Source organism: Lycorma delicatula, chromosome 8 (genome assembly GCF_047948215.1).
Source record: "Lycorma delicatula isolate Av1 chromosome 8, ASM4794821v1, whole genome shotgun sequence".
Classification (NCBI taxonomy): Eukaryota; Metazoa; Arthropoda; class Insecta; order Hemiptera; family Fulgoridae; genus Lycorma; species Lycorma delicatula.
This window is the reverse complement of record NC_134462.1, coordinates 50,236,190-50,263,296: the sequence shown is the minus strand read 5'-3', so window position 1 is coordinate 50,263,296 and position 27,107 is coordinate 50,236,190. Positions and strand designations below refer to the sequence as shown.

General features: G+C 29.1%; 1 protein-coding gene across 3 annotated transcripts in view; it reads right to left on the bottom strand.

Moving 5' to 3' along the window:
- LOC142329185 (ubiquitin carboxyl-terminal hydrolase 47-like) overlaps positions 1–27,107 on the bottom strand; it is a 115,908-nt gene that overhangs the window by 42,423 nt on the left and 46,378 nt on the right. For all 3 annotated transcript variants that reach the window (XM_075373580.1, XM_075373579.1, XM_075373581.1), the window contains 9 exons: positions 24,650–24,771; positions 20,532–20,725; positions 17,389–17,578; positions 13,708–13,929; positions 12,038–12,205; positions 11,726–11,914; positions 9,890–10,097; positions 2,269–2,504; positions 806–935 (listed from right to left, as the gene is read on the bottom strand). In XM_075373580.1, coding sequence (XP_075229695.1) covers positions 806–935; positions 2,269–2,504; positions 9,890–10,097; positions 11,726–11,914; positions 12,038–12,205; positions 13,708–13,929; positions 17,389–17,578; positions 20,532–20,725; positions 24,650–24,771 — 1,659 coding nt within the window. The remainder of the gene's footprint in view (positions 1–805; positions 936–2,268; positions 2,505–9,889; positions 10,098–11,725; positions 11,915–12,037; positions 12,206–13,707; positions 13,930–17,388; positions 17,579–20,531; positions 20,726–24,649; positions 24,772–27,107) is intronic.

The following is a 27,107-nucleotide window of genomic DNA, read 5'->3' as shown; positions in this document are numbered from 1 at the left end:
ATTTTCCATCCAACTAAAAGTGAGTAGTATAATATGAAAGTTTCCAGAGTATCTTTTAATTAAATTAGCCAGTGTCTACATGAAGCAGGGTTCCCTTGTTCACAAAATGAAAGAAATATTAGAACAAAGAATTCATTTTGGCTATTTAAAGACCAACACTTACGTTGCTACATGACAACAGTAAATTAACAAAAAATACAGTATCTAACAAGTTATATAAGTGGATATCAATTTTACTATCTAAGGAATCCTCCCATGGCAATGGTTGAACAGTGTGCAGTTTTAGATGTATATACTTCCACATGCTATACAATTCTGAGGATGGGTGAAGAAAACTGAGCAACTTCTGAGTACCTACAAGAAGAAACTTTTCTGCAGCACATCCATGAGTTGGTAAATGTAAAATAATTATCATTAATATACCCATCTCTAGATAGATATCCCAAAACTACTGCATACTTGTTAGGATGATAGACCTTAAAACAAACATATTTTTGGACAGGCTAGTCCGTTTTAATTGTTACCTTATGAATAGTTTGCTTCTTTCTCACTAACCACCCCCTTACTATTATCACTAACTGTAGTACTAATACTACACCCCTGGTGTAATTTAGTGGGAAAAGTTCTCCCAATGCTCATACTTGGGGATTCTCTTATCCGAGAGCAGTAAAAGCCCAAAGGCCTCAGGTGTCTAAAGCCAGGCCTCCAACTTTCTTACAATGTATACATTCATATATCATCCAATAAATTAATTAATTCTTTTGGAGTATTTGACAATAAATTAAAAAAAAAAATTTTATCTTACCTGGATCTGTATCAGGAAGTGAAATGTGAAAGGTGATCGTATGTTCAAACCGATCTAATAATTTATATAATTTTGATGATGTAAATTTTTTCTCTGGATCAGGATCACAAGGGCCATTACAAACAAATATCTATAAATACATAAAAAAAATTAATTATCATACTTACTGGTATTCAATTATGCTTTTTAATTTTAATAAAGCAGAATTTTCTGCATTAGATATTCATTCAATTTTCAAATACAAACATACATTATTTAAAAGTTTTACACAGTCAAATTATCATAAATAACTTTCTTTTACATCTGTATATTTAGTCATTATCAAAGTACCATTCACTTGCTCATCTCAAAAGGAACAATTCCTTTTTAAATCCTCCTAATGCCTGTAAGATCACCCAAAAGAATGTTATTATTAACTGCACATAATATACTTTCATTAGCTTTTTTTCAATCCTAATTCATAATATAAGGCACTTATAAACATAATTTACATGAATATTTACACATTATATCAGTAGTGAATACTGTATTGACAAAATACGGCTTCATTAAATGAGAAAGAAATCTTTACACATATAATAATGGTAATACTGCAAAATATTACTATTATTGTTAAGTATACTGATGTACTGCATAATATTGTGCCCAACTAATAACACGTAATTCCTTTGGGTGATCTTACAGACATGAGGAGGATTTAAAAATGAATACATACAGAATTGTTCCTTTTGAGGTGAGCAAAATAAGTGAAAGTACTTTTGCAAATTTTTATGCAAAGTAACATGTGGCTTAATGTGTAGTCACAATTTTCAATCCTCAAATCATTAAAATTTTAGAAAATTAAATATTTCTGATTTTCATCATTTTAATCTGAATAAAACTGTTCAAAACCTATCAATACATTTCTTTGTTAAATATTTGTTATATTTTAGCTAGTAGATGTCTAGTTCAAATCTACTTTTGTTTTGAAATATTACCTAATGCTAGTTCACAATATATATCATCACAAAACTGTTCTAAGTTCACTATTGATTTAAAATATTAAAGATATGTTGCAAACAGAAGATGTATTAAATCTGCTCAAAGAGCTCCTTTTATCATCATTGAGAGAAATCTCTTATACAACCCACATTAGTATTACACCTTAAAACCACACAAAGAAAATAAATATCTTCCAGTTTGCAGTACCATATAATAACACACATTTAAAAATGAAACTAATATGTAAAATGTAAGAAATGTATTTTTCTAAAATGATATCATTATTGGATTAAAAAAAACATTAGCCAATCAATCAATAAGTACGACCAGAAATTAAAAAATGTAATTAAACAACAAAAAAAAGTTTAATTCATTAATTCACAATAAATGAATTAAATTCATCTAATTCATGTAATGAATTAATTCATTACATTTACAATAATACCAAATTTCATTTTTAATTTAAAAGATTGTCAACTTACCTTCATAAATGAAAGAAGTCCTTCCTGCTTTAATGTTCTTGGATAATTGGAAAGTATACTAAATTTAGAACTACACTTTTCATAAACAGCAACCATCTTTGATGGATCTATATTTAATGCATTGCCTATACTTTCTAACAGTTCTTCAACAGTTTGTGATAAGTTTCCACGAATAACTTTTGGACCTTCTACTTCTTCACTTTCCAAATCAGCAACATATACTCTTAATGTTATGCCTATTAAAAAAAATCCATTTGGTTAGTGCTAAAAAATCAAGCCAAATCAACACATTTTTAATATAATAAGCATATACTCAATTCTATTTGAGTATATGCTTCTATACTCTATATTCTATACTCAATCCATTTGGTTAGTGCTAAAAAATCAAGCCAAATCAACACATTTTTAATATAATAAGCATATACTCAATTCTATTATTCACAAAATAATTTGCATATTCAACTCCAGGAAAAGATATGGAAAAACCAAAACTACAGATTTGAACTTATGAAGAGGAAGATAATTGTAGAATTGTAAACCATCATTTTATGCAGATGATTGTTAGAAACTGGAATTGAGTAGCAGAATGCACACAGCACAAATTTGATGATAAATTATGAATTTAATTCATTAATTCAACATAGAAGCTTTTTTAAAGGTTGAACATGGGAATATGGATATTAATTTTGTAGTATATGAAAATTCCATGCCTGGCCAAGATTCAAATCCAGATGAATCTCAGATGAAAGGCCGGGACACTATCATTCCGCCATGGAGATTGGCAAATTTAATTATAATGAGCTGAACAGGGCTTGATGGAGTTGAGAAACAAGAAGTTTTACTAGGTTCTGAGCATTAAAAAAGGTTTTTTTTTAAATATATAATCCAACAACTGTGATTTTTTTTTGTGTTGGACAAAATTTAAGATACCTGAAAAATGAAAATTAGCTGTCTAACATCTACAGTGTCTATATTCAAAAATACTTGTAGCAATACAGGTGACTGCAAATCACTTGTTTGGAATCAGAAGCACAAAGTGGATTTAGATCAAGGATGATGTATACTGGTAACGATCATTCTTATTAACAATTAGATAAGCACAACAAGCATTATATTACAAAATGTAGGATTTACAGATTCAAAAAAATTGTTTGATCATTATGCATAATAAAGTTACAACAGATACTATTAAACATGAGCATACTGGACAAGTAATAAATTCAACTGAAAATTTGTAAAAGGGAATCATAATAATTGTTAACAACATTGTTAAATTATTGTATTTTAACACTGTTAAAACAAGGAGTATTTGTGCGTAAAGGTTTCAAGGGTATCACAGTTTTATTCAGTCATTACTTGGCCCACTTATTAAAGAATTAGAAGGGGAAGATGAGTGCAGGAATTAATGTTAGATGAAAATTTGCAATAAAATCATTCCTATTGGTTGATAACATGGTTATAATCCAAGAATTATAGACGTATTCTATCTTCCAACTGAACAAAACAATGTTATAAAGAACATAACTACAGATTTAATAGTTAAAACAAAGAGAATAATCTTCAAAGGAAGATATCCCATTAGATCCACGGCCATGAATGGGTTGTTTTTGAGTAAATATAAACCTTTAAATATTCAGAATGCTGGACGGGTTGAAACAGACTACACTTTTCAAGCTTTTTAATGAATTTGTAAAAATTCATTAAATTAAGAGATAATTAATTCATACAATTAAGAGAATGAAGAATATAAATCACAATCTGTTAATGTACCTTCTTCCATAAATTGCAACAATATTAAAAATTACACTTATTGAACTATTTCAAAATAAAATAAAGAAGTAAAGATGCATATTTTTGGCAGCAGTCCTTATCAGAACGCTATCTTCAATGAAGTAGTTTACAGCAGGTCAGACGAAATAAATAACGGCAGCCAGAAATATTTTTATCAAACTACAGAAATTAAAAACAACCTAACTATAAGAAATCAACAATATTAGATTTATAATATACATTTTTAAGTAGCTTAAGGTTAATCATTAATCAGTATCAAATGCTTCTGCTCCAGCCACTGAAGTAGCAATCTTTTTAACACAGCTCATTTTGAAAGCATTAATATTATATTAAAAATCGTAATTACTGTCAGAATTACACAGAATATATGAGAAGTCCCCATTTCCTGTACTCTCTCTACAATTAACAAGTTACCAGTTTTGAAAGTTGCACAGTATTCAGTCCTAGAAGATAACTTCCTTACCAAAACTGATGTCACAGTTCAGTCAAACAAGAGACACACCCATTTTCTTATTTCAGATGCAATGCTATGGTTGGGTGACCAAATGCAGTTACAGCATTGGGGAGCAGATGACACCTGTTTGCGTGCAATAATGACAACAAAAAGGAAACAATGCTACAAAAAAAATTTTGTGAATGCATTAATAAGGAACACCCTCATAAAGCAACAATTCTTGGTCAGGAGAAGTGTGTAATTGTTTCTGGCAGTGTTAAAGATAGTCTACATAGTGGATGAAAGAAAATACAAGCTCAAATATGTGTTGTCATTGCAGATTTCATAGAACAGTCTCTCTAATTACATCTTATCATAAACAATTTATGTGATCAACAATCCACGATCATATTAAATACTTTAATATAAAACTATTTTGACCAACTTTTGTGAATGAATTTCAGGATAGAGACATGGAACAGCATCCTGCAGCCTGCTGTACTTTATTAACATGATTTCTAAATGCATGTCTCGCATAAGTGATGTTTACTGATGATTTGAAATTTATTGCGGTTTACGACCCAGGAATGTGGTTTTCTAAGCTAAGGAGAATTCTCATTTCATATGCAATTTGGAAAAGAATCCAGCGCAAGTCATGATATAGGCAGAAATGATATTGCAATACTTGTTGCATCAACATGCATTCTGGCTCATTTTTTACTCTTCAAGTGGGCAGTTTCCTAAATGAACAATTTTCAGGATGCTTGATCAGCTGTAGTACACAACCATCACCTGTCTCATTGCAATGGCCATCACAAAGTCCCTACCTTACTACACCCGACAACTCATTGTGAGGAATAACCAAATCCTATGTATCCCAACATCAATACATAACAAATGAAGAGTTGCCTAATAGTGTGGAATCATAATTCAGGAGATGCTATGCAACACATCAAAGAAGTGGAGATACATAGCTCTGAGTGTTGAGCATGATGATGTATACAGAGATCCAATGGATAAATAATTTTCCACTGAATAAATAATTTTTAAGTATGTATATAAATGTTAAAAAATATATATACTAAGTCCGTAATACACATTTATCCATAAGCACTAGGACTTCTCATATATAATATATAATTGTATCAAAATACAATTTATGTACTCAATAATTTAGAAAATCTCATTTATTATTTTCATTAAGTAAACCATCATTTAACATTGCAACTGCTGCAAACAAGTTATCTTCTGTTCTGTTTAACATCCTATCCTACTGAAAAGACGTCAGTTTTTAAGTTTCTCATTGATAGCTGTCAACTATTTCACATATCATAGATTCTGAGATACAACAACATCTATGGATAACATTCTGAACTATTTTTCTGGTTTAACACCTATTTCAATACAAGTACAGAAAATAATTAATTATGAAAGCTCATTCAAGGGTATGTGCTGTCGTCATCATCATTGACCATAAGAATGATGTTTTAAGAAGGTCTTGCAAATTGATAAATTAAATGATTTTAATGAACGCAATGATGAAAATAACCTACTAAATATTGATGCTGAAAATAATGACAAAAAATAGAAGGATAAGTTATTTCTAGCACTAAAACATCTAGGTTTTTTAATAGTAAGTTTATCATTACCATATGTTGGTGTTACTGTGCCATTTAATGTTTATTAATGGATCAATCTGATCCGAATGTTTTCATAAATTCTAATAATGGAAGTACTATAAAAAGATGTTATTGAAAATTCTAACGAACTGGATTTTTTTTTTTTAAGAAATATCTAATAATTTACTACAGTTAAAAGACTTAGAAACAAACTGTTATGATTATACTGTAGATCAAACTTCGATAATCTCTATATTTGGAATTTAAAATTGGATCCTAGTGACAAAGGAAAATTTGTTACTGTTCTTAGACAAAACAAAGTTCATGGTTATAAATTTAAAAATTTCCTATAGTATCAAGTCAAGACATCACTGCTGTTTTACATTCGCTTCATTTACACCATTTTTAAAAGTAACAATAAATTAATTTGTTTTTAGTGCATACAATAAATAACATCACGTAAAACATTTTTAAAAAATCGTTAAACAGTAATGATGATGCGACTAAAAAAATCAGTAATTACTTTTCTTGACTGTTTTTTTAAGAAACTGTTTATGAATGTGAGAATAAAATGTCAGAAATTTGTATACTTTTATCTTATCAGGTATTTCTTTTCCTTATAAGTAATTGCTGATAACTACATACAAATACTGATCCTGCATAAGTAATTTCTTAAAAGGGTATGAATAAAAGGGACAAATTACTTATTGATTTTTAAGGTACCTCTCCAGACCAACCTTAGAATCAGTTACGGCTGTATTTATGAATGTTTGTGATAGAAAAAATTAAAAAAAGGGACTGTATATCAGTCAAAGTCATTGCAAAAAGCTACTTCATTTTGAAGAAGTATCAGTTAATCATTTACGTGACATTTTCCTACTGGATGAAGTAAACAAGAAAAGGGGAAGGGTATTATCATCAAAGCAGAAAATGAAAATATTTGTTCTGTATCTTGCAAACCCAAGCTTTCAGACTGTAGTGGGAAAAGATTTTGATGTTCACCAGATGACAGTAATCAATTGCTTTCGACAAAATAACGTCAAAAGCAAATGACTGAATTTATTTCCCACAATATATACAGGAGGTTAATGAAGGCAAATTTATATCGAAACCTAGGTTTAATATGCCATGTGTGCTAGGTGCTGTAGATTGCACCCGCATTGAAATTACAAAACCGGCACAGTTTGATGACTATTATATCAATCGCAAGGGTTGTGCGAGTATTTATGCAAGCATTAATATGCAGGTGCTTGTGATGCACATGAGAAAGTAACCAGTGTTGATGCTTCAAGGCCAGGCAGCACCCATGATAATCGTATTTGGAGACGCAGTAAAGCACTGGAGGTAATGACAAAATTTAATGGGGTTGCTAGTCTTTTGGGATCTAGTGGTTATGCTATTGTGCCATGGCTGCTCACACCTATTAGAAATCCTGATACTAATGGAAAAACTCAATAAACAACTAAGCAAAGAAAGAGCAATTATTGAGAGAGTCTTTGAGTAAATGAAACAGCAGTTCCCCATTCTTGGAAAACCTGGTTCGAGTAAAATTAGCAAAAGTTCCAAAAATTTTTCTTGCTTGCGCCATTTTACACTTTACATTTACATTTTAAATTCTGGAAAATTTATGAATGATGTATACGAAATAGCAGATGAAGGAATTCATGCTGATGAAGAAATTTTGAAAATAATGAACTAGAGGAAGAATTAGACAGATAAAAAGAAGAGAACAGAAGAGAGCTGAAATAATAGGTATGCTTGGAATTAATTAATAATTGAAAAACAAATCCTAATTTTTAATCCTTTTCTCCTGTGTATTTACATTTATTCTTTTCATTTGATTAAAATAAATAATTAATGCTACTAGAATGCAGTTGTGTTTAAAAAATTTAAGTAAATAACAGTAAAAAAATTATTGGTAATAAAAAATAATTTAATAAATACAAAATAAATGAATAATTATTATATACTTAGAAGCTCATACAAATGCATAGGCTGGTAGAAGCTACATACATAGGCTAAAATATATGTTTGTATATATACACATACATACATACATGTAATGAATATACCTACATATTCATGCATATGTATGTAAGTCTACATATATGCCTCATACGTAAGACCACTAAACGTGCATGTTTTATAATTATTTGTATTTACTTTTCATTAGGATAGGATGGGATAAAAAAACAAACTTAGTTACAAAGCACGTTTGAGAAAAAAAAACAAATTGAAATAATATATGTCAAATTGATCATTAATTTGTTCACTGGAAAATGCAAACAAAGTGGTGTCAGTTTCCTTGCCATGTTCCAGTTCTTTTTACAATTTCTTGAACTCCAGTAATTCTTCTGCAATTTTATTTCTTTTCTTTTCATTTTCACTTCTTATCATTTCATTTGAGTTCTGATGGTTGTAATTGTTTATTGAGAACAATTCTTTGTAATTTGCTATTTGACAAGGGAGCCATTTCATCAGTTTTACCTGTTTTTCGTTTCAAAGTTGGCTTAGCATTTTGATTATTCGCATCAGTTACAGAAAGTACCGGTGTTTCATATTCTTCTGGAGTATGTTTATTTTTCCATTCTTCAACTCCAGCATGTTATTGTCCCTGGAACTTGTGTGAAATTGGGATTTTCATATTCTTCTAGGAGGCTTAACAAATCCTCCCAAATTAATATTTTATCACCTTGTTGCCTGTTTTCTGCTTGACTGTTTTCTTTCTAATTTCGTGCTTCATATTGTTAAGCAATTTATTTATTTTTGCCCGTGAAATTTTCTTTCCCGTGCTCTGTTTAAATTCTTTCAAAATGTTTGCCCATGTTTTTTCTTTAGTGTATATAAATTTAAAGGCCAAAGACTTATTTAAAACAACTTTATGATTTCTTAATGCATTTACTAAATTTGCCCTACAATCACCCACATTATTGGTATCGTCCAAAATCTGTGAAAATTGTTTTTCTCCTTCACTTGACAACATGTTTAATAATCCAGTTAAAAAGTAGAATTGAGTAGCAAAGAATACATGATATACAGAGATGATTAACAGAAATGACATCATCATCGTGGACAAACATGAATCGCCAGGCTCTTTCCATTTTTGTATGAACAAGTTTAAACATGCAGGCTTGCGTTTGATATCTAGGCACTATCAGCAATTTCTTAAGAGAAAGAAATAACTTTTACTTAAACTACACACAAATTCTTAAGACTAAAAGTAATTATTTATAAGAAAAAGAAAATGTTTATTCATTAACTTTTAAGAGAATACTTTTCTGAATAAGTAATTACTGATCAGTACTCAGTATAATTTATTCATATCACCCTAAGTACTTATTTTCACTAGTAGCTCATCAATACATTAATATACTAAGACACAAGACAAAAAGAATATCAAATTCTTAACAGCTGAGAGTTTAAATAATAAGTTATTTTTGATATTTTTAAATTTATAGCTTCTATCAAGAAAAATTTAAAGTTGAGAGATTAAAATAATAGGTTATTTTTTATATTCTTAAGTTTATAGCTTCTACCAGAAAAATTTAAATAAATACACAAAAAAAAATTGTTAAAAAACCAATTGTCATAAAAATATCTTTAAAAAATCAATAGGACGATACCACTACACCTTTTTTTCTAACACATCTGATAACAAGCTCTTATTTCTTCTTTTTTTAATTTAGTTTAAAAGTATATTGTATCAGTGAATTATTAATTGCTTCCAATCCATTAATGATCCAAGCAATTTGAAGATATTTTTATTTGTACAACTTACCTCCAGGTTGGTATTCCATAAATTTATCATCTTTATCTATTATTTCCATAAGAAGATCACATCTATGTATACTGCGAAGGCTACTCAATATATCAACAATAGGTTCATCGTCTCTACCTTCAAAACTAACCTCTATTGTATCTTGTAATTTATTAAAACTAACAAGACGACACTGTTCTAACGGCACCACACCTTCCAATCTTAATATCTAAATAAAATATAAGAAAATTAAAAATAATAAATTGAAAAAGCAAGTAAAAAAAAGTAAGATGGTATGTACATTAGTTGTGAACTCCACATGAAAAAAGTAATACAGCAACGTAAAAGTACAACCTGTAATACAGATACTACCTCTAAAACAACCTACAAATCTCTACCAGATTCATGAAATGGATAACAAAGATGAAACAAATATTATAATTTCCGTCTTTTTTATATTACATTTTTTCAAAGATTTGGTTGAACCAGATTTTTAGAATCTTCAAAATTAGTTCCCAAATTAGATTTTTTGAAATTTAATTACTCTCATTATATTTATTCACAAATTTTTCAGATAAAAATTGTTTTAATTTCTGGATCTCAGACCTCATAAATAACAAATGTTAGATAAAATATCAAATTTAAGTTTAATACCAAATTTTAGTTAATGTATCATGAAAATCAAACAAGGTACTTTTGAATAATTAAACTCAATGAAAATTGTTGTAATGAAATTTAAAGTCTTGCACACAAGTGATATATCATACAACATTCTTAATTCACTAAGTGAAATAGTGATGGGTTGGCTGTAGTAACAACCAGTCAGTCAAGTAGGCTGGTTTTAATAAATAAAATCAACACTACTGCTAATGCAGTGTTCTTTAACTAGTAAAGCACTATTCCTTTATCGTCAAAGAATAGTTTTTTTTTTTAATGTACGATTGTAAACTGTCATGTTTTACATATCTAGGTCAGCGCTAAAAAATAATGATTTTTTTTTATGAAATAATTTTCAATTGATTTGTTAGATTTTCTTTTCTTTTAAGTGACATAAACCCCAACATGATAATCTGAAGAAACCAACCCACTGATGAAAAAAATTTAAGCTGTTGCATGGGTTCAGTTTCTTTATTGATGAAAATGACTGATTATCTTTTTCTTAAAAGACTTAAGAATTCTGACACACTCCAATGTAAGCATTAATTGTGAATCAAATAATAACAACATAATTATGAATGAAGATTCAGATTATGGAAGTCCAAGTTCTGCATCTAATTATTCTTTTTTGTACTACAAAACACAACTAACCTCAAATACATTAGTACACAAAGTATATTATTTTTATAAAATAGAAAATATATTTTACAGACAATCTTTCAAAATCTTTTTCTGAAGCTTGAATTTCTTTCATAATTTTTTTTCTATCTAATGAGTTATTTTTTATCTTGTGTGATTATTGATTTTATGTACGATTCCATTACTCAATATTCAACAGCATTTCATTTTTTATATAAATAATTTTAGCATAAGGACTTTCTATGTTCATTCAATAATGTTCATAGAATAGTCTAAATTTCATAACTTAAAAGAAGAAACTTCTATTTCATATCATTTAAAAAAAAAAGTGGCGATAGTAAGATAATTATTTTTTTCTTTAGTCATAAAAGAAAACAAGAAAATCATTAAAAGGGTACAGTCCAAAGTGACCCATCTGTGGAAAAATTCTCAAACCTCAATTTGTTAATAGGTTTTCAAACTGAACTCACTGTAAAACATATTTATCACTAATTTGAAACCAGAAACTTCATTACTTAAAACATTAACAATAATTCCTTAAATTATATTAATATAAACAACCTTGTAAGCTTTTTCAGTTGCTTCTCTCAAAGTTGTGTCATTAGGACAAATTAACTTTGTTTCATAAGTGTTATTGCTCTGTGCTAAAACAGGATGATAGCAATGTAATTTAATTTTACACATTTCCGACTCTTTTTCTTTCATCAATCTATCAGTCTCTTCTCTCTCCTGCAGCTTTTTATGCAACTCCTAAAAAAAAAAAAACAATAAGATAAATTAATAATTACTATTTACAAAGATAATTTTTGTTTAACAGAGTACTGACTTTTTTATTCAAAAAGTCATACAATTAGATTAAGTCTTTAGACCTACCTTGATATGAGGTGGAAATTCATCAACAGTCATAGCATCACAGTTGCGTTCTTTATCAATCTGTCTATACATAAGCATATAAGCATTTGTACTGGAACTATATGCTCCAGAATAATACCCTCGTATCATACCACCTCCATATGTTTTCGTTATATCATCACTTGTAATCTAAAAGATAGTCATACAAATAAACCATAAATTTTAATCATAAATAAAAATAACATGACAAAGAGAAATCATTATAATAGTAATCCTAGTTTTAACAATATGTACACTGATGAATTTTGTCAATGCCAATAATACTAAAGCACATCAACAGGATTAGTCAATTCTAGCATGTCAATAGGATTCAGTAAACCAGTACAATTAAAAACACTGATACTACACACAAGCTTCACTTAAAAATTTCTTCTTTTTTAAAGCAAATATATTAAAAAGCAGTAAAATATATATATTATTAATAAACCTGGATATATAATGTGTAATCTAATAATACTAGATATACATAGCTGCAATTCTGCAATTACAAAATACACTCACAAGTAAAAAAATTAACATTTTAAGTACAAATATATTGTATATAAATAAGTAATGTATAAATCATAAATTAACTAAATGTATATAAGTACATCCAGTTAATATTCAATATCAAACTAAGTATTTGGAATCATAAAAGGATTAATGGACTAAGATAACAGTAGTGTATTGTTTTAATATTTAAACTGTAACAATAACTATTGTTAAAATGTAATAATTTTATGTTAATAATACACAATTTGTATTATATAGTGGTATGTTGATGCAATATTTAAATTAACAGTAATTACTGTTAAAATAAAAGCACTATTAACTTCACACCAATGTATTCATTAATTATTTTTATTGCATAATCTCTTTGATACTTCTAATATTATATAATTATGGTTCAAGGAAAAATAATACATTTATTACCAAAAAACTGCCAGACCAGAATGTATCATTGGGATCTGATTAACTTAGAAGAGCAAGAAATAAATTTTTACATGTTTTTTTTTTTTTTGAAAATAATCTGGTCAGTCAATTAATCTGATCATAAACCTGATATTTGTTTTGATTAACTTGTAGTAATTTAGAGTTATAAAATGGTTAATTTTAGTTGTACTGACATAATGTATTTTCAAATGAACGTATTAATGCATGTGATTGCTATGTGATAAAAGTATATAAAAATGTAGCACAATATCATTTATAAAAAAAAAAACTTAAAGGAAAACTATACCACTACAAACAGTTCTAAGAGTAAAACTTTAAAAAATACGAATGTCAAGTTCAAAGGTACTAATAATAATATTCTAAAATTCAAACCACGGAATATGAAACTTGACCAACACAATCATATTGTGTAAATCAATTGAGAGTATGAAAATCAAGGGTAAAGCTAAAACACGATTTCCACAAATAGTTTCCATAAATACACAAAATGATAAGTACCACCACTAGGAATCTTAATACCTGTATGACCAATCAATATTTACATCAAGTTTGCTGGTATCTTCTACCAGAAGGGAATCCAACATCAAAAATCACTCCACCAGTTTAAAATCAGTCAAAACTGGAAAAAAATTTAAAAAGTAGCAAATAACCAACAATAAAAAAGCAATAAATTGAAAAATGTCAACAAAAATACTAACCCTACTAACAGTTTGATCATTAAAACAGAACCATTCACCATTTGAAAATTCCTTAATATAAGCATAATAATGGCCACCAGACGCACTACCTGAGTGTATCATAATAGAAAATAATTCGTAAACATATGGCCCTTTCTGCATTGTATGCTGTCTGTTCTTTTCATTCTCATGATGATTACCTGTACTGCTACCTCCACTCATGTCAATTCCTTCATCATCTTCCTGTAAAATTAAAGTAAATTACAGAATAAAAGAATATGGTTAAAAATGTAATTTTAATTTATAATCTTTACTTGTAACTAAAAATTCATTGTCATAGAATGAAGCCAGACCATTAACAATATCAAATGTTAGCTTCAGTTGTTAACCAATTAAAAAATTCAACTAAAATGAAAAAAATATATCAAAGTAGAGAGTTAAACAAAAATCATTGTTTTACTGGTTTTACAGAGCTGAAGCACATTTTAAGTGTATTCTACTTCTATTAATACTTATTTATTTTTAATTAAAAATTTCAAAACTTGTGTATTTAAAAAATTATTACTCTTTAAATATTTATTTATATTATTAATAAAGGCTTATGCCACATCAAAAATAACTATTCCTATAAATTTATACAAAATAAATTTTGTAGCATGTAAAAAATGCCAAGCCTGACCACAATTCAAATCTAGAACTTACCAAATAAATACTGTACCACTTTGAAGGCTCATAACTGCTACTTTTGAACAAAGTATTGTTGACCACAGTGGGGAGGGGGGTTATGTCTAGCAAATTGGACTTACGCAGAATTTTGTTAACACTAATTGAACTCAACATTATATATGATTAGTGTCTTATCCTCAATGACAAAGTAAAAAAAAAAAGGAAATCGGTTATCATATTAATACTCATTATTATTATTATTATTTATTATTAATGGGTATTATATTTTCAATTTTCAGCAGGATATGCTTTCATAGATGACATAAGAAAACACGCTTGTTGTATACCAATATAAATACAAATCCTAGAAAACTGTGTTTTTTAGTTAAACTTAAATAAAATGTTTTTAATTAAAGTTAAGTTGAAGTAAAGTATATTACACAAAAGCTTCAACAATAAATATAAAAGCCAGAATGATATAATAAGGTAAGAGGCTTTAATTTAGATATTATTTATTCTGCTAGAAAACAATTTTCTTCTTGTTAACATCAAAATAAAAATCAGGCAATAGATATATCAAGCTTTTTTCTTTTTTTTTAAATTTTTTTTCTCAAAAAGATCATTCAATGTAGTTTCAGTGAGTAGATTATTAAAATGTCCCTTTGCACTCTTTTGTCAAACATAGTTTGACATTATAATTTCATTGAATACTGGTATTATCTGCCAATACATATTATAATTTCTTTGTCAAGTAGAACTCGACAATGAAATTTACACCCAGCACTCCTTTGTTGAGTATGGCTCAACAAACCGCAGCTATGCACAGAGATTAAAAAATGAACTGATATCTATCTGTAAGATCATAAAACCCAGGTAATATCGATATTTAATATTGATAGAATCAAAAATAGATAGTTTTACACTTAATTATGTTCTCAATGTGAGGTTATATATTCCATGAGTCGGCATGGTATCTACCAGTCATTCTAGTAGCTTTTTAACAGATTTTGATACTGAAAATGAGTTGAAATGAGTTATGATAATAGTGATGAAGATCCTAATTATAATTTTGAAGAAAGTAATCAAGAAAATATTATTTTGGATAATTATAGTGAAAGTGAAGGTAGTGATGATGAAATAGATGAACCCCAAGGTAGGCTTATTCCTAACATTCGTCCTGTTTCTCGGTTGTTGTGGAATCTGTCAAATGACTAATTTTCCAAATTTTCATTTAATAATGCAAATATGGGTTTTATAGATCCCCTAGTAGGAATAAGACAACAACGTCATCAGTTGAATATTTTATTTTATGTAACTTTTTTCACCAGAGTAATTTGTTCACTTCTGAAACAAATTGGTACGTGAAGGAAAAAAATTCAAACGTGACAACATAGACAGCATTCAATTTGGTCTAAATTCACTGATATTACAACTAAAGAAATGATTCCTGTGTAAATGATTACTGAATATGGCTCTGAAAAGGAAAAAAGAGTGCAAGAGTTTTTTTTCATCTCAATGGCTTGAATCATCTGAATGTTTTTCAAATGTGGTTTCTCGTACGAGATTTTTCCAAATTTTTTGGGCTCTTCACATGTCACCTGCTACTTCAGCAACAAATTTAGGATTAAGTAAACAAGTTAGATTAAGGTTAAGTAAAGTAAAAGATGTCTTAGATTACATAACCAGATTTTTAGATTATTATTCACCAAGTCAATGTTTATCCGCAGATGAGTCTACTGTAAGTTTTAAGGGACAGGTTTTTTTTTTAATGTATAATAAAGATAAACCTATTAATTGGGGACTTAGAATGGGTCCCCACATACTATGTTATATGTAATGCAAAAAATGGTTATATTTATTCAGTTATTCTGTATTATGGCTCTGTAACAACAGATTTGTTAATGAGGCCTGAACTTTCATTCACGGAACAGATTGTTCTCCAGTTAACAAAATCCAGTTTTAACAAACGTGACCAATGTCTCAAAAATCTGGTTACCATTTATTCACAGGGAGATTTTATACTTCAGTAAATTCAGCCCAGTAATTATTAGCAGCGAGAGAATCCATTTAACTGGTAATGTTCAACCACACAGACAAGGTATACAAGGAAGAATGTTGATTAATGGTCTGGTTAACGAAATCAGAAATACATACCATAAGCAAGATCAACCTTCATCAAAAGATGATAAAAAATGGTTGAATGGCAAGCTTCATATTATAAATAAAATACCTGATAACAAACACAAGGATTGTGCTGTTTGCTCCAATCATTCAGTCAAAGCTAGAAAAGAGACTGCAGTTTGATGTAAAATGTGTCCCAGAAAGCTGGATTTGCACCCAAAAATTGTTTAAACAAATATCACATTGAAAAAAATTATCGTAAGTGACATGTGTAAATCCTATTTTTTGGTTAAATGAAGGTTTTTGTAAAAAAACTTAATTTTTTAAAATATAAGTAATTTTGCCATACACATAAGGTAACCAACCATAAATTTAATTAATAGCTTTCAGGGATCATACCTTTTGGGACCCATAAGTGATCAAAAAATTGGAGGCCCAATGGTACCACTTGATTTCATAATTGGAGAGTAAGGGTTAATACACATTTCATAAGGAGATTTTTTTTTAGATTAGAATTACTAATCTACTAACTAGACAAACAAATTTTTTTCTAACACTAAGCATTAAAACAAGAGTAAAACTTTACAAAATATTCACATATTTATCCAAAATATAGAAATCTTTTCAGAGACAAAACTCTTGTCTTCATCTGATCAAACTCTGTAATTTTTTTTTTAAATACCGTACTAAAAAATATTTGAAAGTACGCTTTTTGACATATAACTACTTTTCTAATTTAAGACACAAATTTTTTTTTTTTTTTTGTCTTCAGTCATTTGACTGGTTTGATGCAGCTCTCCAAGATTCCCTATCTAGTGCTAGTCGTTTCATTTCAGTATACCCTCTACATCCTACATCCCTAACAATTTGTTTTACATATTCCAAACTAAAATCCTAATAAGCAATAAAACAAACCTGAACATTGTCAGTTTGTGATAATTCATTGGCACCTTGACAACTTTCATCATCGAGTGCAGAACCACTATCAGTCGTACTACTGTCATCACATTTCCCAGCTGCTAATTCCTCAGGGAATCCTTCACTACCCTCATCTTTCTCTTGTTGAATAAAGCTATTCAGATCTAATATTTCTGGAAACGTTACTCTGTTTGCAATAATAAAAAATCAATAAATTAAATTAAAATTCAATAAATTAACAAATAAAAATAAGTGTTAGAAAAACTTAGAACTAAATTGCTAGTTAAATTATCAATATGAAATATATAAGATAATATAGGAAAGGAAAGAACCAGCAGCATAAAAAGCAACCGCTGTACAGGAAGTTCATGGAAAACATTAATATCAAATTTTTGTTGTACCATATAAATAATAACATAACAATGTATTTCAACAGTTTACGAGTAAGAGGGCTTACTCAACAAACAGAGAAGAGATTTAGTTACTATTACACCATAGATGGCTGGATTAGTCATCCACAGCTACGTAGCCATAGTGTTATTGTAATTATTGCTCTAGGACAAAAGTTTTTCACTGAAGTACAATAATGGTTAAATCATATAGTATATAACTCAGGCATGGAAATAGTATATTTTAACAATAAAAGAACATTTAACCTATAAAGAAACAGGCGACCCCATAAATAAAGACAAGTTGAAACAAGTGAATAAAAATAACAGAGACGAACATTAAAGCAATTAGTAAATCCAGATAGTTCCTACTTCAATAAAATATCAGTGAATCACTATGTTGATTTCACTATAAGCCACAAACTCTAAAAATCCAATTCGTAAAACCTAATAAGATATTCAACATCAAATCATTTATTTGTCTAATAAATTAACAAATACAGTAAAACTTGTTTAGTATTATCATTTCTAATAATCTCCCAATTTGGGAGCACAACAGTTTGTGCTTATCTCACCAAAATCCCATAAAAATAATGTTCTAAAGAAATCATTTCTCATTTATGACATCACAAGTATCACTGTCACTTTTAACCAAACAGTGAGAAAGCTATAACAGTTATTTTCAACACCTCAAACAACATGTTGAATTTTCATTTTCAGGAAATTGAAGTGAAAAATAAAGATGAACAATATCAATTTTAATTTTAATGTCATTCTAACAAAATATCATTCAATTGATTCCTTTTACATATACAGTTTTGAATAATTTGATCGAGGGGGTGTATTGGTAATAAAATTATGATATATGTTGTGTACAGAACGTCAAGGTTGGCAAGCTCGATGTATGTTGTGTGACAGTTGTTTGCAAAAAGTATCACCACATAAGATGGCTAAAGAGTTTATTATGAGGGTGAATCAAATTTAAATGGTAATTTTGCTTTCTGTTACTTTGCTTTCTAGTTAATGTTCAGTGTGTTAAGAGAAGAGGAACCAGCTTGGTTAGCTTCTCCACTCTGTTCTGTTGTCAGTACAGCCAAGAGTGAGCAAGAGGTTCCGTCATCTGTTGCACAACATATAATCATAAAGTTTTTAACTAATGAAGGTGTTAAACCTGCAGAAATTTTAACTTTATTAAAGGTAGAGTTTGGGGACACTACATTGTCCTAGAATAGAGTGTATATATAGGGCAATCAATTTAAGGGCAGAAAGAAAGTGTAGAAAACGAAGGCCATGATCGACAACCAAGGTCAAGTCTCACAGCTGACAATATCCATGCCATTCAAGAGCTTATCAAAGATGATCGCTGGTACACTTTTAAAGAAATCAGATCAGAAGTGGGTATCAGCTATGGGAGTGCTGATATCCATTCCGTTATCACTGATATCTTAGCTTTAGAAAAATCATTGCTCGATGGGTTCTGAGGTTGTTGACTAAAAATCAAAAACAGGTCAGGTTGGAGATCTGTGAGAGATTTCTGAATCGATTTTGGCAAGAAGGGATTATTTTTTGAAGCGCGTCATCACATGTGATGAGAAATGGGTCCATCATTACACTCCAGAAATTACAGTTTCATTTTCACAAAATGGCGAATAAGGAGTGGCAAAGAAAGGATGAGGACTACCTAATGAAAGCCAAAACCAGTCTGTCAGCCAGAAAAGTTCTTGCAATAATCTTTTTTTGACTCATAGTTTTACTCATGCATTTTCTCCACACTCAACGAATGGTGAATGCAGCTTACTACTGCCAGCTGCTACAGTCAAAAGCTGCTAAGAAGGCCCATCAGAGATGTCATCCTTCTACATGACGACATCAGGCCGCACACCACAATTACAAGAGATAAATTGGAAAAAAATCCACGGGAAACCCTTGACCACTTCCCTAGAGTCCACATTTGTCCCCCTGTGACTATTTTTTGTTTACACCCTTGAAAGAATCGCTTGAAGGGGAACAATTCGAAAACCATGAATACATCCTCAAACATTGATTCATCCTCAAACTTTTTATGAACAAGGAATATTTCAAGCTTCTAAATGTTGGCAAAAAGTGTGTAGATTGTGCAGGAAACTACAGAAAGAAATGATGAAGTTATGAATTGTGTATATTATTAATCAATAATTTATAATAAAAAAAATTACCATTTATATTTGATTCACCCTTCGATAAAAATATATTCTCTATTATACTTAAATCACAAAAGTTATGTTTCTGCAAATACTAAGTTGCTTTATCATGAAATATATACAATGCATCAAGTATATAATTGTGGATTTCATTAAATAATAATGTATTTTTTTTCTTTTGTTTTAATTCTTTAATCCACTATAATATAATATTAAGAGAGTAACAAGATATATGTATATGTATATATATATATATATATATATTATTGGTCTACAAAGCAAATTTATTAGATTTTATAATATTATTCTATCGTTAAATTAACACTAAACAATAAGAATTTAAAAAATATACAAATAAGTAAGTTCTCAATAAACTTTCAACCTGTAACAATGTAATTTATTGTCTATTCTCTAGTATCACTTAAATCAGGTGGTATTGGCACCTTATGTAGATTGTCATTAAGAAAGGCATCCAGCCATAAGAAAATTAACTGAATCCTTCCAACTAAGCTAAAAAAAACTCTGGGGTAAAAGTGAGCACCAAAAAAATAAATTAAAAACTTATACTTACTTATCATTCAGTTTAATTCGATGCATAGTATTATAGTCAAAATCAAATCTTTTTAAATGAAGTGTTAACAAATAAGGAAATTTAGTAAATTTTAGGCCTTTATGTGCATCACATTTTTTTGCACACTGATCGCAATGATACTGATTATTTTCTTCTAATGTTTCTGGCTGGACAAATGCTCTTAGTGCTTCCTCCTAAACAGAAAATAATTTAACTAAATTAAATTAAATAAACTAATCATTCTGGAATGAAATTAATTGAACTTTACTACATGCAATTTAATAAAAAATCAAACTTCATATTATTGAAATATTTCAGTTAAATAATCTTACATATTTAAAATAAACATTTTTCTTATAAAAATGAAAAACTGGTTATTCGTGAGGGAAATTAGCAGGCCCCACTTTACCTGACAGACATTTCAGCAATTAAGCCTGTGCATCCAGCAAGGGCAGCCCTCTTTCCAGATATCAAAAGAGTACACTAGGTCTTCAGAACCTGGTATCCCGAGCATAGGCAGCCTAGCAGGGTAAAACCTGTACTCACATAATTAATAATGAAAAAAAATTGATCAAAGGATAAGGAAAAGGGAGTGAGCGGTGGGAAAGGACTACCTCAACTTGTCTTTTACCTGTTTAGCCTCTGGAACCATCCTAAAGTATTACTTCAGAAGATGAACGAGGATGATATGTATGAATGTAAATGAAGTGGAGTCTTGTACATTCTCAGATCGACCATTCCTGAGAAAGGACTACTTGCCATCAGGATAGTGTACTGTTTTGCCCAGAAACCAAAAATTAAGTAACTATGAGATATAAGAAAAACAAACGTGTATATGTAAAATGCCACAACCCAAAATGTTGTAGTTTACTTGATATTAGTCGACTCTCTCCCAAAATAGGAATAGCCATTTTCAAAAACCAAGATTCTATGCTACAGCAAGTTAAGATGGTTAACAACTATTGCTTTCTTCACACAGCTAATTGCTGAACATCATCAGCATGACAAAGCCAACTAAAATTGAAATTATATTCAAGTAATGTTTTCACTGTGAGAGCAGTCCTCCCAGTAATTTTTCATACGTTCCGATCTTTGTGCCCTTTCTAGTGTTGAAAATGTTTGTTGTGTTTTTTCTTGTCAGTGTGAAGTGAATGTTTCTGTTCTTGATTTTCTCAATTAATTTTATCTTATCTGTAGTGTCTTCTGGAGTAAGGACAATTTCCTTCAAATCCTCTCTTATTTCTCTGATCCATTTGCATCCTGTTGTTGTTTTTCAAATCACGATTGTACCGTACTAGCTGTTCAGAAGTCTTGAATCATGCATCCCCATGATATGTCCAAAGAATCCTAGTCTCATCTCACACATGGTTTCAGTGATAGTTCTAACTCTTTGTACCCCACTTTGTTGGGCACAATCTACCACTGTCCATCTTTCTGGTACTTTTTATTGATGCAAGTTTTTCCAATTCTTTCTTTGATTTTATGAAGTCTGTTTCAATTGCTTGCTCAGGTGGAAGAGTGTTTCTACCACATAAATGGCTTCTGGTTCTTTAACTGTGTTGTAGTGTCTTAGTTTTGAGTTTATTGACAGGCATTTTTTATTGTAAGTGTACCAGGTTAATTTTGTAGCTTTAGCTAGTTTGTTTCTTCTTTTTGGATCAAGTTTTCTTCATTTGGGTTGTTTATTTGTTTTTTTTTTTTTTTGTAATCTATGCAGGTTTATTACTGTCATTGTAAGGAATCACAATAATCTACACAAAGTAATATGAAAGTTATAATTCAAAATTTTGTGTTTAGGTTTTTTCATCAGATAAACAAATTTTAAAGGAATTCAAATATTTTTTTATTTATTTTTTTGTTTGTGGGCGAAAAACGCCTAAATATTTTTATTAGTTGTAGCATTCTTTTGTTTACTGAATATTCATTTTACATACTGTGTAATAGTTTATCTTTTTAAAAAGTTATTTTAAATATTACTACATCGTTTATGAATGCTTATTGTATTTTAATTAATGATTCATTAATCATCTATAAATTAATAATATATTTATTGGAAAAAGAGCTTTTTGAACTTCACAAATTTCTGCTTTATATGGCTGAAATGAATTGTTTTTGGTCATGTTTAAGTTAGCATCCACATATGATGAATGTGCTTTCTTCTGAACAGCTGGTTGGTGCCCATACAATATGCAACTCCCTACTTCACTTTATATTTACTTTATCACAATTTAAAAGATTCCTGTTTCTTTCAACCCTTACTGTTAATTCTAATACTAAAAATTGAAAAGTACCTTCTTTTTTTTAGGTTATGTATTGAACATTATTTTTATTTTCTTTGAAAATATTATTTTTTCCTAACCATTTATACTTGTTTTTTAGCATTTTATATTATACACAAGATAAACTAGTATAAAAGGTCGCCCAGAAACAAAAAGGGTGTCTGATTCTTTGTTGTTCATTGTGTGTTTGTCACCTTTAAACAATTGAGACAGTGTCTATCCATGTGCACTCAGAATAGTGTTAAAGCTTTAGAACAACGAATATTTCTCATTGAATATGTCTCATGAGCGTGGGAGTATTCACAGACAGTGAAAGGCCAATTGTCTGTTAGATTTCCAGTTATACCAGTTCCTAATCGACAAAGCATAAGAGCACTGATCAATAAATCTTATCTTAAGTGAAAGCGATTCAAAAGTTACTGGCCACATATGGTGGAAAGCAAATTCAATACTGTGAACAGTTTGTAGCAGACAATTCTGACAATATTTTGGACTATGTTTTCTATACTGATAAGGCATGGTTCATCAGGTAGGTTATGTGCACATATAGAACTCACGTTTATGGTCTACCAACAACCCACATGAAATTTCCCCTATTTGACCAAAAGATGGGATATGGATTACAATACCCAGGAGAAGAATAGTCAACCTAATATTTTTACAGAAAAAAAACATTCAGCATGTTACTGTGAAATCATTCATCAGTTCACAGGAGAGCTAACAGAGTACAAAATTAATAATACTTGGATTCAACAAGATGGCACGATCACGCAAACAGCCAAGCATTTCATGAAGTTGTTACAAGAAGTTTCCAAAGATCAAATTGTTTTTACAAAGCCCTAAAAAATAATTTAGTTTAAATACAGATGGTCACAAGCCACCTCATAATGATGTAAAAATCTTAATAGATAGATGTAAAAGTCGTAAGCCCACTGGACTTTTACATCTGGGGTAATACAAAAAGTAATATTTATCACGGAAACCCCCACAACCTCGAGGAACTTCACAACTGTTATTCATGATTTCATCAAGAATATTCCACATGAATAGCTTGTTCACGAACAAAAAGGAATGCGTTCAGATATATCTGGATGTTTATGGAGTTCCTTCCCAACTACTGTATGGTTATGTCGATGTATTGTTGAACTAATGCACGATGCTGAATATTTACTTTTCAAATGTACAGTATAAGGAGAACAAGTCTTTATATATGCTAAATAATCTATTGATTATTCAATGTATTGCCAATTTGTAGAATGATTAATGGTTGTTTTACTTCTAATCTTTTTTAATTCTTAAAGAATGTCAGTCTACCACATAAACCACAAAAAGGTCAATCTTAAAGTGTTAGGGATATATTAGTAAATTTGTTTTTATTTTATTTTTAGGAATTTAAAAAGTTTAAATAAATTTCCAAATAAAAATTGCACGAAACTAGAATAGGGTGGAAAGTTATTTTCTTCTGCTTATTAGAGTTTCATTCAAATGTGTTGTATTAAACTGAACAACTTACTTTTTCAAAAAGCATAAAAAAGATACATGAAAATACACAGTACAACTTCAAGTGAGATGACCTTTACCCATGTAAATGTTTATAAAGTATTTAAACAGAATCAAATTCTAGTAAGATTTAATGTATTCTTTAAAACAAAATTAGTTTTAAAACAAAAAATTCAATTTTTCTGGTAAAAGTGGTCTTCAGCATGAATACATTATAATAATAAAACTAAGTTGCTTTCCACAACAAAAATCACAGATAACTTAAAAATTTAAGACATTATAAACAATTAATATTTTTTCACACCTAATGTAACTGAAATTTATTTCAATAATACTTACTACGCTTCCATAAGCTACAGTACTTCCAAATGGTCTAACTGGAAGTGGTATATCAAGGAACGTGTCTTCACGAGATTTCTCTTGTCCACATTCTAGGCACCTCACATAATCAATCATTTTTCCTAATAAATAGACACAAAAAGCAATGCTTTTAAAACCTGAACATATCAATAGGTTGACATTACAACAAACACAAACTAATGTTAATTCAAACTATAAATTAAAACTGCACATTCAATGCTGAACTTTTTTTCTGAAAATTCAAATAATTCATTAACAGATTGACCACTGTGCTAACAAAAATTTAATACTAAATGAAATTTAAACCACCAAAACACAGTAAATAGGTAAGTTAAACTTACCATATTAATTCCAAGAATTGATTTTTATGGGGATCCTGCATCTTCAGTTGGTATTTAATTCTACAATTACATTAAAATAAATTGGTTTTAAAATTTGTGAATTTTGAACTTATTGAAATTGTTACTGTTTAAAAATCTCAAAATTTTAAATTAATTTATTCAAAATTCACAAATTACAAATACAATTTATTTTAATCTAATTATATAATTAATACCAACTGAAGGTGCAGGATCCTGAGAAAATCAAATTCTTTGAAGTAATATAAGTTTAACCTATTTATTTACTGTGATTTGGTGGTTTAAAATTTCATAATATTAAATACTCATGAAAATAATGGAAAAAAGTTCATATAAACATTATGTCCTAAAATGCTGCGTTTTCAAGTTACTGCTAATGAAAGATTTTGCTTAGATTTCAGCTACCCCAGTGAAATGAGGTCATACTGAAATTTTTAGGATATTAATTAAGGGGCAGAATTAGTGATTTATGGTTTTTGACTTGAAAAATCAAATGAAATAGGTCCCAGAACCGTACCTATAGTAGTTTTTGAAAAATTTGGAGTTAAAACAAATACATTAGAATAAAAAAAACCCTGTTTTTTTATGTTTGACATTCATGTTTAATAACTTTGTTAAGTTATAAACACATAAAACTTTAAAAAAAACCTTGTAGAGAATTTAATTCTGAACAAAATGGTGTAAGATAAATTGAATAAAACAAAAAAAAAGGTTAGAGAAATTCAAACTTTTGTACTGTATCTAAATAGACACAGTACACTAGACCAAAGTGCATCTAATGTTCAAAAATTAGCTCGTGTGTCTAAGAAATGTGTCAATACATTTCTGTGTGTTGACATACAGAAATGTGTTGACACATATATAATATATACTGTGTGTATCATTCATCAATTAAACATATCTATATAAATAAACATTAAAAAACTAATAAATTTATTTCTCATTGAAATTTGGTTTGTTATAGATTACAACAAACTGGAATCAAGTATCAGCTGCTTAAAGTTAAGGATCATTTTTGTAATCAAATCGTTATACCAACATGGAAGCTACATATTCCAATTTTTTCTGGTATCAGTAATGATGGAGCTAATTAAGATGTCTTATTTAAATTGGTTATAACTCTTCTCTACAATGTTACACTCATAACTTCTCAAACTGAAAACATATTTATAAAGAAAAAACTAAAATTTCTTAATTTAAAAAGCTTTCTAAATAATTAGAATTAATGTAAGTGAGCAATAATAGAATGTATTCTGTTTTAATAATAAAATTTATTCAACTCAAAAAATAATATAATTAAAAAGTAGTTGATTGGTATAATTAATGCAACTTTTATCTCATCTAAAGGCTGGGACCTCTCTGGATCCTTCTCAATCAACTATCCTAAAATCTAAAATCCTAATATTCAAGGATTTACCTCTAATTTTTAATATGAAGAACGCTATTCATCTAATGGATAATGGACCTCTTTCATCAATATATATTACTGAAAATTACTATAAACCCCATTAAATTAACTAATTAACAACTTCAGAACTGAAATCAATAATTTAAACTACAATTGAAGTCCTTTCAGTTCAAATGTTGAATCACTCAATTTTTTAACAGTAACTGATTACACAAAAGGCTTTTATAATTATTATACAAACTAGTTGTTCCAAGTGTTCTAATAGGGTGTTTTTAACAATTTTTGTGTTAACATTTTTGTGTTTTAACATTTTTTCTTGAGTATTTTTTCAATGCAATTTTTCTTGGACACCTACTTTTTTCTTAATAGCTTAATTGTTGAAGGCATCAAACTGGGACCTTTTTCAATCAATTCCCTGGGTTTTGTGTCAAAAATAAAAGTTGATCATAGATTTTCTTAAAAAGTATCTTGAATTGATAATGGTCGACCTTTTTCTGTTCCTACTTAAAAAAAATACCCTTTATTCACAACCATTTCAGCTGAGGTATATGTTCTAGCCAAGCTAGTGCTAAGTCAGAAGTAAAGTTGCACAGCATTTGTTCATTTACTTCTGCTAAAGAAATGTTAACAAAATAACACTACATAAAGAAATCTTTCAATATATATAGAA